The following is a 12,931-nucleotide window of genomic DNA, read 5'->3' on the forward strand; positions in this document are numbered from 1 at the left end:
GGATAGTCAACCTCATGGATCCATGATGGATGCCATCTTCCCCTGACTGAGTTTAGTCCCTGTGTCTGTTCTTCTGCAGAGTAAATAGCTATTCATACTGGCACATAAGGCTAATTAGCATCAAGAAAGGTCCAGTTACCCTCAACCCCAGCATATCCATTCACGACTCCTCAGGTACTGAAGCAGTCCGTGTCCAAATGCAGCAAGACCTGGACAATATCCAGGCTTGGGGCTGACAAGCGGCAAGTTACATTCACGCCACACAAGCGCCAGGCAATGACCATCTCCTACAAGAGAGGATCTAACCATCACCCCTTGACATTCAATGGCATTACCATCGCTGAATCCCCCAAAATCAACATCTTAGGGGTTACCATTGATCAGAAAATGAACTGGACTAGCCATAGAAATACTTTGGCTACCAGAGCAGGTGAAAGGCTGTGAATCCTGCGGCGAGTAACCCACGTCCTGACCCCCTAAAGCCTGTTCACCATCTACAAGGCACAAGCCAGGAATGTGATGGAATACTCTCCACTTGCCTGGATGGGTTCAGCTCCAACAACACTCAAGAAGCTCAACACCATCCAGGACAAAGCAGCCTTGCTTGATTGGCACCCCTTCCACAAACATTCAAAGCCTCCAACACCCACAAACAGTGGCAGCCGTGTGTACCATCTACAAGACGCACTGCAGTAACTCACCAAGGTTCCTGAGGAGCATCTTCCAATCCCACAACCACTGCCATCTAGCAGGACAAGAGCAGCAGATACCTGGGAACTCTGCCACCCTCCCCAACCTGGAGGTGCCCCTACAAGTCACTGACCACCCTGACTTGGAAATATATTGGCCGTTCCTTCACTGTCGCTGGGGCAACATCCTGGAACTCCCTCCCTAACAGCACAGTGGATGTACTTACACCACATGGACTGCAGTGGTTCAAGAACGCGGCTCACCACCAGCTACTTAAGGGGCAATTGGGGATGGGCAATAAATGCTGGCTGAGCCAGCGACACCCACATCTGTGCATGAATAATGGAGATCCCACCCCGCCCCCTCCTCACAGCCCGTATCCCCAAATGACCAGATTGCTACCAAAACCCTCAAAGCTTCACTCTCGAGATCCACATCACATTGAACACATTGTCACTCTCCCCTTCAAAATACTCTGTCACTGTTACACATGTCGGAACGATTCCTAAAGGAACTGCCTCATTATTCTTCATGGAAGTTTTCACAGGAAGTGACAGAGGTAAATCTGAAAAATATTGACACAGCCTGGCATGACCCTGCAGGCTGGGGTCAGGGAGGGGAAATCTTTCTGACAGTTCTTATACTTTTCACAGTACTTGGTATATGTGACAATAAATCAAATCAAATCGAATCAGCAGTACGACCCCCGGGATATCCGAGATTATTTCCTTTTCTGATACCTTTTCACCAGCTCCTCCGGGTGGGCCGCTATCTCCCGCTGGCCCAAAGCGACCCTTGGGACCCTCAGGCCCGTCCTCTCCTCTGGGGCCTGCTGGGCCCAGTTCCCCCTGACAGGAAAGAAAAACACAAATCAGTCAAATATCACCGGAAATCTGAAATAAAATCAGAAAACGCTGGATAAACTCAGCAGCCCTGGCAGCGTCTGTCAAAAGAGAAACAGAGTTAATGTTTGTGACCCACCTGTGGTTCTCTCTCTCGAAGAAGAGACAAACGCACTGGAAGCATTAATTCTGTTTCTCTCCACAGATGCTGCTGGAGCTGCTGAGTTTATCCAGCATTCTCTGATTTTGTCCCAGAAATCAGTCAGCCTGGAGCAGCAAGAGAACGGACGGCCACAGGAGTGTGAATTTACAGCGCACACTGCTGACGAGGGTTAACGGCACTGAGTGAGCATTGAGGAGGATGAGGGACATAGACAGTGAGGGACACAGAGGGTGCACCCCTGAAATGCTCCCATAGCAGACTCTGAGCGAAGGCTCGCTCCATGTGAGTGTGCGGGACAGCGATCTTTACAATTCAGAATCAGACCCCTGATCGCTTCTGTTTCCATATTCCAGAATATTAATTAACTGCACCCCTTTACAAAAAGTTGAAATTGTGAGATATTTTGGATTGCTTTACGCTTTATGGTGACTCAACCTTGACAGAAAAGCAATTCTTTTTTGAATAAAGCTCCTTTAGCAGACTGGCTTGGATTTACAACGGGCTGCCTTTCCCCTGGATACAGTTTGGAGCGGGCTATCCCAGCCAGCCGCTGTGAGGTGCTGTGCGTCTCACACAAACCCTGACATTAATTGGCTCTGACACCAGCAATCAACGCCCAGCAATGAGAGTTCAGTTCGGACATTTACCAGACGCGATTGGCTGGGGGATCAGAATCTACCAGGAGTCAAGAAGTCACTGGCCAGAAAGAATCGCCTTATCGTCAGAGATCACAAAGAATTGAACCAAAACTATAATGAGAGAGAGAGAGAGGGAGAGAGAGTGAAAGAGTCAGAGAGAGATGGACAGAGAGGGAGACAGCTCAATTAAAGGAGTTATGTGAACGGTGACCATCCTGCCATGCAGACTGGCAATGGGTATGTTGGGTGGGAACTCCTTGTTGCCTCTTCTGAGGTTTTAATTTGATTGGTGGGATCAGGACAAAGTTTCTGGACAAACTCTCTCTGTCCAGTGGTCAGCGTGGGCCGCTCTGTAAGAGTGTCAGTGAGTCTCACAGCTCTGTCTGCATTGTTGGAGTATCTCCTGGTGACGCTGCCACACAGCACAGGATACAACTAAACTCGTCAATGGTTGCAGCACACAGTGGGTGTGTTCACAGGCATGTGCGTACATGAGTGAGTGTGGCAGGGCAGAGCTGGGATGGACAGGAGAGTGGACAGAGAAATAGCGGGGGGGGGGGTCACTGTCACACCGAGGGAATCTCCACCACTCAGCAAGGTCGGGATTGAGATTCCTGACACTTCAGCCTTACTAAACAATCTTCATCAAGATGTGGAGATGCCGGCGTTGGACTGGGGTGAGCACAGTAAGAAGCCTTACAACATCAGGTTAAAGTCCAACAGGTTTGTTTTAAACACTAGCTTTCGGAGCGCTGCTCCTTCCTCAGGTGAATGAAGCGGTGGGTTCCAGAAACATATATATAGACAAAGTTAATGATGCAAGACGATGCTTTGAATGCGAGTCTTTGCAGGTAATTGAGTCTTTACAGGTCCAGACGGAGCGAGTGAAGTGAGGGATTATCACAGGTTAAAGAGGTGTGAATTGTCCAAAGACAGGACAGTTGGTAGGATTTTGCAAGTCCAGGCCAGATGGTGGGGGGGTGGGTGGATGTAATGCGACATGAATCCAAAGTCCCGGTTGAGGCCGTACTCATGTGTGTGGAACTTGGCTCTAAGTTTCTGCTCGGCGATTCTGCGTTGCCGCGTGACTGTTGGACTTTAACCTGCTGTTGTAAGACTTCTTACAATCTTTATCAAGAACACGCTTGCAGTTTTCATTGAATAATGGAGGGAATGTTGGAATAGGAAACAAATAAACACAGGGGGCAACGCCAGAGATTTGTGTGAGGCGAGTGAGGCAATTTATCAGAGGGGCCTCGCTCAGCGTCACGACATTGTCCATTGAGAGTGTGTCTGCTACACAGTTAAAGCCCTGGCTGCTCCAATCATTCATTTTCCTGTTTGACATCAGTGACTGACCGTCTCTCCGGTGTGTGAGGCTCAGCCACACCGAGGGATAATGGTGACAACATTCTCCCCCGGATTGTGCTGCTGTCAGTTAATGACTTTCATCTCTCTCATCAAAACCCTTTATAAATGGCTGGTTAGACCCCAGCTAGAGTGCTGTGTCCAATTCTGGGAGCCACACGTGTGGAAGGACGTCAAGGCCTTGGCGATAGGTCGGAGGAGATTTACTAGAATGTTCCAGGAATGAGGGGCTTCAGATGAAAGTGGCGAGACAGGTGAAGCTGGGATGTTTCTGCTCGGAGCAGAGACGGTTAAGAGGGAATTTAATCGAGGCGAGGAAGTGTTTCGATGAAGTAAACATGGAGAAAATGGCCAGAATTTTCCGGCCTTTCTGATTCGCTTTTCTAGCTGGCAGTGCACCCCCTCCACTGACTTTCCCACCAGCGAGTTTCCCAGCAACGTGGGGCGGCTCCAAATGGGAAACCTCACTGACAAGCGGCAAGGGGATAGAATCTCGCGTCCAGCGAATGGCGCACAGCTGAGACCCACGTGGCTGGGAGAGTGGAGGATCCAGCCCAGGGTCACCACTGGCAGGACAGAGGGTCACCAAAATGGGCACAAGAACCAGAGCTGGAGCTGAGAAAGTTTTTAATGCAGTGAGCTGGCGAAAGACAAAGTGGAAACAGATTCCATATTCATTTTCAAAAGGGAACTGGATACATATCTGAAAAGGAGAAAACTGGTGGCCGACAGGGGAAAGAGTATGAGGAGTGGGATAGGTCCGGCACGGGAAGGGGTCTGATTAGCCTCCCTCGCTGCTGTAGGATTCTGAAGTTCAGTTCCTGTGTTCAGTGCCAGGGAGCAGGATCGATACTCACCCTGTCGCCCTTTACCCCCATGTCACCCTTGAAACCGGGGAATCCGTCTTCACCCTGTAGGAGCAGAGAGAGAGATGGAGGAATGAGATTCATGTACCAGCTGGTTCCCACTGGCACTCCACAACAAGACACCCAGGTAATGGCGAGCACTCAACGACTGACTGACTCTCACCATGCACACTCGGCAAACACACACTTAGCAAACACACGTACACACTCGGCAAACACACACTCGGCAAACACACGTACACACTCGGCAAACACACACGCACACTCGGCAAACACACACTCGGCAAACACACGTACACACTCGGCAAACACACACTCGGCAAACACACACTCGGCAAACACACACTCGGCAAACACACACTCGGCAAACACACACTTGGCAAACACACGTACACACTCGGCAAACACACATGCACACTCGGCAAACACACACTCGGCAAACACACACTCGGCAAACACACACTCGGCAAACACACACTCGGCAAACACACACTTGGCAAACACACGTACACACTCGGCAAACACACACGCACACTCGGCAAACACACACTCGGCAAACACACACTCGGCAAACACACACTCGGCAAACACACACTCGGCAAACACACACTCGGCAAACACACACTCGGCAAACACACACTCGGCAAACACACACTCGGCAAACACACACTCGGCAAACACACACTCGGCAAACACACACTCGGCAAACACATGTACACACTCGGCAAACACACACTCGGCAAACACACACGCACACTCGGCAAATACACACGCACACTCGCCAAACACACGCACACTCGCCAAACACACGCACACTCGCCAAACACACACGCACACTCGCCAAACACACGCACACTCGCCAAACACACGCACACTCGCCAAACACACACGCACACTCGCCAAACACACGCACACTCGCCAAACACACACACACACTCGCCAAACACACACGCACACTCGCCAAACACACGCACACTCGCCAAACACACACGCACACTCGCCAAACACACACGCACACTCGCCAAACACACACGCACAATCGCCAAACACACACGCACACTCGCCAAACAGACGCACACTCGCCAAACACACGCACACTCGCCAAACAGACGCACATTCGCCAAACACACGCACATTCGCCAGACGCACACTCGCCAAACACACACGCACACTCGCCAAACACACACACACTCACCAAACACACACGCACACTCGCCAAACACACGCACACTCGCCAAACACACACGCACACTCGCCAAACACACACACACTCGCCAAACACACACGCACACTCGCCAAACACACACGCACACTCGCCAAACACACACGCACACTCGCCAAACACACACGCACACTCGCCAAACACACACGCTCACTCGCCAAACACACACGCACACTCGCCAAACACACACGCTCACTCGCCAAACACACACGCACACTCGCCAAACACACACGCACACTCGCCAAACACACACGCTCACTCGCCAAACACACACGCACACTCGCCAAACACACGCACACTCGCCAAACAAACATGCACACACTCGCCAAACACACACGCACACTCGCCAAACACACACGCACACTCGCCAAACACACACGCACACTCGCCAAACACACGCACTCGCCAAACACACACGCACACTCGCCAAACACACACACACACTCGCCAAACACACACGCACAATCGCCAAACACACACGCACACTCGCCAAACAGACGCACACTCGCCAAACACACGCACACTCGCCAAACAGACGCACATTCGCCAAACACACGCACATTCGCCAGACGCACACTCGCCAAACACACACGCACACTCGCCAAACACACACACACACTCACCAAACACACACGCACACTCGCCAAACACACGCACACTCGCCAAACACACACGCACACTCGCCAAACACACACACACACACTCGCCAAACACACACGCACACTCGCCAAACACACACGCACACTCGCCAAACACACACGCACACTCGCCAAACACACACACACACACTCGCCAAACACACACGCACACTCGCCAAACACACACGCACACTCGCCAAACACACACACACACTCGCCAAACACACACGCACACTCGCCAAACACACACGCACATTCGCCAAACACATACACACACACACACTCGCCAAACACACGCACACTCGCCAAACACACGCACACTCGCCAAACACACGCACACTCGCCAAACACACGCACACTCGCCAAACACACGCACACGCTTGCCAAACACATGCTCCACCCAGTGCTCGGCCCCGCGCTGGTGCTGTGCCCCACGCTCACACAAACAAACTTGTTCATTACAGCATGATGCGGGAGACAGACCCAAGCCTGGACCAGAGCGACCAGAACACACCTGAACCTCAGACCTGTGGTTGATAATTTGTTCCTCACCTTTTCACCTTTGTGTCCCATAAAGCCACGAACACCATCAGCACCCTGAAATAGGAACAGATCACAGCTCATGGGTTTCGGTACAAGTAATGCCTCACTGCGCTGTACTGGGGCAATAGGCACGAATAATGATTATTATTATAATGTGTTGAGTTTTTGTCACCCTATTATAGGAAGGATATTATTAAATTAGAAAGAGTGCAGAAGAGATTGACAAAGATGCTACTGGGACTTGATGGTTTGATTTATAAGGAGAGGCTGGATAGGCTGGGACATTTTCACCTGGAGCGGAGGAGGCGTGTGGGTGATCTTACAGGGATCTATAAAATAATGAGGAGCATCAATAAGGTAGATAGTCAACGGGCGGAATTCTCCGCTCCCCACGTGGCCTGGGAGAATCGTGGGAGGGCCTCCCGACATTTGTTACACCCCCCCGGCACCCCCGCGATTCTCCCCCCTCTCGGAAAAAACGCCGCTCGCCGTTTTTCACGGCGAACGGCGATTCTCTGAGCCCGATGGGCCGAGCGGCCGGCCCTTCACACCCTTTTCATCACGGCAGCAAACACACCTGGTCGCTGCATTGGGGCATCCAGGGGCCCGATTGGCACGGGAGCATCGCGACTGTGCTCCGGAGGGGACAGGCTCGGGAGGGGACAGGCCCGTGATCGGTGCCCAACAATCGTCAGCCCAGCGTCCAATACAGACGCACTCTTTCCCCTCCGCCGCCCGGCAAGATCATGCCGCCACGTCTTGCCGGGCGGCGGTGGAGAAAGACGGCACCGCGCATGCGCGGGTTCCTGCACATGCGCGGGTTCCTGCACATGCGCGGGTTCCTGCACATGCGCGGGATCCTGCACATGCGCGGGTTCCTGCACATGCGCGGGATCCTGCACATGCGCGGGTTCCTGCACATGCGCGGGTTCCTGCACATGCGCGGGTTCCTGCACATGCGCGGGTTCCTACACACGCGCGGGTTCCTGCACACGCGCGGGTTCCTGCACATGCGCGGGTTCCTGCACATGCGCGGGTTCCTGCACATGCGCGGGTTCCTGCACATGCGCGGGTTCCTGCACATGCGCGGGTTCCTGCACATGCGCGGGTTCCTGCACACGCGCGGGTTCCTACACATGCGCGGGTTCCTGCACATGCGCGGGTTCCTGCACATGCGCGGGTTCCTGCACATGCGCGGGTTCCTGCACATGCGCGGATAACATGTGCCGTTCGGGCGTCATTTCCGGCGGCCGAGGTCGCGGCCGGGAACGACGGGGGCCCGCTCCTAGCCCCCCCGGGTGGGGGTGAATTAGGTGCGGGGAGCGGGCCCCGAAGCCGTCGTGAACCTCGGCCGAGATCACGATGGCCTCCGCGATTTTTGGAGCCGGCGGAGAATTCAGCCCAACATCTTTTCCCAAAGGTAGGGGAGTCTAAAACTAGAGGGCAAAGGTTCAAGGTGAGAGATACAGAAGGGTCCAGAGGGGCAATTTTATCACACACAGGGTGGGGAGTGTCTGGAACGAGCTGCCAGGGGCAGTGGTAAAGGTGGGGACAATTTTGTCCTTTAAAAAGCATTTAGACAGCAACAGGGGGATATGGGCCAAATGCAGGCAATTGGGACTAGCTTAGTGGTAAAAAATGGGCAGCATGAACAAGTTGGGCCGAAGGGCCAGTTTCCATGCTGTCAACCTCTGTGACTCTATAGTTCCCAACCACAGCCTGGGAGATAGAGAGGACGTTGAGAAGCTCCGCTGAGACGCAGTGAATATTTCAGCTTGATTCAGAGAGGTGGGTGGTGTAGGGTATTGTCACTGCACCAGTAATCCAATGGAATTGCATCCAGCGGAATGTTCTAGTGATCTGGGTTCAAATCCCACCGCAGCTGATGGTGAAATTTGAATTCAATTAAATTCTGCACTGAACAGTCGAGAGCTGACCGGATCCTCCTGTTTGTCTTTTCCCTTTTAATTTCTGTTATTTTTCTGGAGTGTGTGTCTGTCTGGAATCTGTGTCTGTCTGGAGTGTGTCTGTCTGGAGTGTGTGTCTGTCTGGAGTGTGTGTCTGTCTGGAGTGTGTCTGTCTGGAGTGTGTCTGTCTGGAGTGTGTCTGTCTGGAGTGTGTCTGTCTGGAGTGTGTCTGTCTGGAGTGTGTCTGTCTGGAATGTGTCTGTCTGGAATGTGTCTGTCTGGAATGTGTCTGTCTGGAATGTGTCTGTCTGGAATGTGTCTGTCTGGAATGTGTCTGTCTGGAATGTGTCTGTCTGGAATGTGTCTGTCTGGAGTGTGTGTCTGTCTGGAATGTGTCTGTCTGGAATGTGTCTGTCTGGAGTGTGTCTGTCTGGAGTGTGTCTGTCTGGAGTGTGTCTGTCTGGAATGTGTCTGTCTGGAGTGTGTCTGTCTGGAGTGTGTCTGTCTGGAATGTGTCTGTCTGGAGTGTGTCTGTCTGGAATGTGTCTGTCTGGAGTGTGTCTGTCTGGAATGTGTCTGTCTGGAGTGTGTCTGTCTGGAATGTGTCTGTCTGGAATGTGTCTGTCTGGAGTGTGTCTGTCTGGAGTGTGTCTGTCTGGAGTGTGTCTGTCTGGAATGTGTCTGTCTGGAGTGTGTCTGTCTGGAATGTGTCTGTCTGGAGTGTGTCTGTCTGGAATGTGTCTGTCTGGAATGTGTCTGTCTGGAATGTGTCTGTCTGGAGTGTGTCTGTCTGGAGTGTGTCTGTCTGGAGTGTGTCTGTCTGGAATGTGTCTGTCTGGAGTGTGTCTGTCTGGAGTGTGTCTGTCTGGAGTGTGTCTGTCTGGAGTGTGTCTGTCTGGAGTGTGTCTGTCTGGAATGTGTCTGTCTGGAGTGTGTGTCTGTCTGGAATGTGTCTGTCTGGAGTGTGTCTGTCTGGAATGTGTCTGTCTGGAGTGTGTGTCTGTCTGGAATGTGTCTGTCTGGAGTGTGTGTCTGTCTGGAGTGTGTGTCTGTCTGGAGTGTGTCTGTCTGGAATGTGTCTGTCTGGAATGTGTCTGTCTGGAGTGTGTGTCTGTCTGGAGTGTGTCTGTCTGGAATGTGTCTGTCTGGAATGTGTCTGTCTGGAATGTGTCTGTCTGGAATGTGTCTGTCTGGAATGTGTCTGTCTGGAGTGTGTCTGTCTGGAGTGTGTGTCTGTCTGGAATGTGTCTGTCTGGAGTGTGTGTCTGTCTGGAGTGTGTCTGTCTGGAATGTGTCTGTCTGGAGTGTGTCTGTCTGGAATGTGTCTGTCTGGAATGTGTCTGTCTGGAATGTGTCTGTCTGGAATGTGTCTGTCTGGAGTGTGTGTCTGTCTGGAGTGTGTCTGTCTGGAATGTGTCTGTCTGGAATGTGTCTGTCTGGAATGTGTCTGTCTGGAGTGTGTCTGTCTGGAGTGTGTGTCTGTCTGGAATGTGTCTGTCTGGAGTGTGTGTCTGTCTGGAGTGTGTCTGTCTGGAATGTGTCTGTCTGGAGTGTGTCTGTCTGGAGTGTGTGTCTGTCTGGAATGTGTCTGTCTGGAATGTGTCTGTCTGGAATGTGTCTGTCTGGAATGTGTCTGTCTGGAATGTGTCTGTCTGGAGTGTGTGTCTGTCTGGAGTGTGTCTGTCTGGAATGTGTCTGTCTGGAATGTGTCTGTCTGGAGTGTGTCTGTCTGGAGTGTGTCTGTCTGGAGTGTGTCTGTCTGGAGTGTGTCTGTCTGGAATGTGTCTGTCTGGAGTGTGTCTGTCTGGAATGTGTCTGTCTGGAGTGTGTCTGTCTGGAATGTGTGTCTGTCTGGAGTGTGTCTGTCTGGAGTGTGTGTCTGTCTGGAGTGTGTCTGTCTGGAGTGTGTCTGTCTGGAGTGTGTCTGTCTGGAATGTGTCTGTCTGGAGTGTGTCTGTCTGGAATGTGTCTGTCTGGAATGTGTCTGTCTGGAATGTGTCTGTCTGGAATGTGTCTGTCTGGAGTGTGTGTCTGTCTGGAATGTGTCTGTCTGGAGTGTGTCTGTCTGGAGTGTGTCTGTGTGGAGTGTGTCTGTCTGGAGTGTGTCTGTCTGGAGTGTGTCTGTCTGGAGTGTGTCTGTCTGGAGTGTGTCTGTCTGGAGTGTGTCTGTCTGGAGTGTGTGTCTGTCTGGAATGTGTCTGTCTGGAGTGTGTCTGTCTGGAGTGTGTGTCTGTCTGGAATGTGTCTGTCTGGAATGTGTCTGTCTGGAATGTGTCTGTCTGGAATGTGTCTGTCTGGAGTGTGTGTCTGTCTGGAATGTGTCTGTCTGGAATGTGTCTGTCTGGAGTGCGTCTGTCTGGAATGTGTCTGTCTGGAATGTGTCTGTCTGGAGTGTGTGTCTGTCTGGAATGTGTCTGTCTGGAGTGTGTGTCTGTCTGGAATGTGTCTGTCTGGAGTGTGTGTCTGTCTGGAATGTGTCTGTCTGGAGTGTGTCTGTCTGGAGTGTGTCTGTCTGGAGTGTGTGTCTGTCTGGAGTGTGTCTGTCTGGAGTGTGTCTGTCTGGAGTGTGTCTGTCTGGAGTGTGTCTGTCTGGAGTGTGTCTGTCTGGAGTGTGTCTGTCTGGAGTGTGTGTCTGTCTGGAATGTGTCTGTCTGGAATGTGTGTCTGGAATGTGTCTGTCTGGAATGTGTCTGTCTGGAGTGTGTGTCTGTCTGGAATGTGTCTGTCTGGAATGTGTCTGTCTGGAGGGCGTCTGTCTGGAATGTGTCTGTCTGGAATGTGTCTGTCTGGAGTGTGTGTCTGTCTGGAATGTGTCTGTCTGGAGTGTGTGTCTGTCTGGAATGTGTCTGTCTGGAGTGTGTGTCTGTCTGGAATGTGTCTGTCTGGAGTGTGTCTGTCTGGAATGTGTCTGTCTGGAATGTGTCTGTCTGGAGTGTGTGTCTGTCTGGAATGTGTCTGTCTGGAATGTGTCTGTCTGGAGTGTGTCTGTCTGGAATGTGTCTGTCTGGAATGTGTCTGTCTGGAGTGTGTCTGTCTGGAATGTGTCTGTCTGGAGTGTGTGTCTGTCTGGAGTGCGTCTGTCTGGAATGTGTCTGTCTGGAGTGTGTGTCTGTCTGGAGTGCGTCTGTCTGGAATGTGTCTGTCTGGAGTGTGTGTCTGTCTGGAGTGTGTCTGTCTGGAATGTGTCTGTCTGGAATGTGTCTGTCTGGAGTGTGTGTCTGTCTGGAGTGTGTCTGTCTGGAATGTGTCTGTCTGGAATGTGTCTGTCTGGAGTGTGTCTGTCTGGAATGTGTCTGTCTGGAATGTGTCTGTCTGGAGTGTGTCTGTCTGGAGTGTGTGTCTGTCTGGAGTGTGTGTCTGTCTGGAGTGTGTGTCTGTCTGGAATGTGTCTGTCTGGAATGTGTGTCTGTCTGGAGTGTGTCTGTCTGGAGTGTGTGTCTGTCTGGAATGTGTCTGTCTGGAGTGTGTCTGTCTGGAATGTGTCTGTCTGGAGTGTGTGTCTGTCTGGAATGTGTCTGTCTGGAATGTGTCTGTCTGGAGTGTGTCTGTCTGGAATGTGTGTCTGTCTGGAGTGTGTCTGTCTGGAATGTGTCTGTCTGGAGTGTGTGTCTGTCTGGAGTGTGTCTGTCTGGAGTGTGTGTCTGTCTGGAGTGTGTCTGTCTGGAGTGTGTCTGTCTGGAGTGTGTGTCTGTCTGGAGTGTGTCTGTCTGGAATGTGTGTCTGTCTGGAGTGTGTGTCTGTCTGGAGTGTGTCTGTCTGGAGTGTGTGTCTGTCTGGAGTGTGTCTGTCTGGAGTGTGTGTCTGTCTGGAGTGTGTCTGTCTGGAATGTGTGTCTGTCTGGAGTGTGTCTGTCTGGAGTGTGTCTGTCTGGAGTGTGTGTCTGTCTGGAATGTGTCTGTCTGGAATGTGTCTGTCTGGAGTGTGTCTGTCTGGAGTGTGTGTCTGTCTGGAGTGTGTCTGTCTGGAGTGTGTCTGTCTGGAATGTGTCTGTCTGGAGTGTGTGTCTGTCTGGAGTGTGTCTGTCTGGAGTGTGTGTCTGTCTGGAATGTGTCTG

At 52.0% G+C, this 12,931-nt stretch overlaps 1 protein-coding gene across 1 annotated transcript in view; it reads right to left on the reverse strand.

The window, feature by feature from the left end:
* The window catches only part of LOC119955446 (collagen alpha-1(V) chain-like), a 111,198-nt gene extending 104,178 nt beyond the window's left edge, over window positions 1-7,020 (reverse strand). The window contains 3 exon segments of the mRNA XM_038781628.1: window positions 1,431-1,538; window positions 4,559-4,612; window positions 6,980-7,020. Coding sequence (XP_038637556.1) covers window positions 1,431-1,538; window positions 4,559-4,612; window positions 6,980-7,000 — 183 coding nt within the window. The 5' untranslated portion in view covers window positions 7,001-7,020.
* Window positions 7,021-12,931: the final 5,911 nt, after the last annotated feature.

The sequence above is a fragment of the Scyliorhinus canicula genome, chromosome 21, assembly GCF_902713615.1.
Source record: "Scyliorhinus canicula chromosome 21, sScyCan1.1, whole genome shotgun sequence".
In the NCBI taxonomy this organism is placed as follows: Eukaryota; Metazoa; Chordata; class Chondrichthyes; order Carcharhiniformes; family Scyliorhinidae; genus Scyliorhinus; species Scyliorhinus canicula.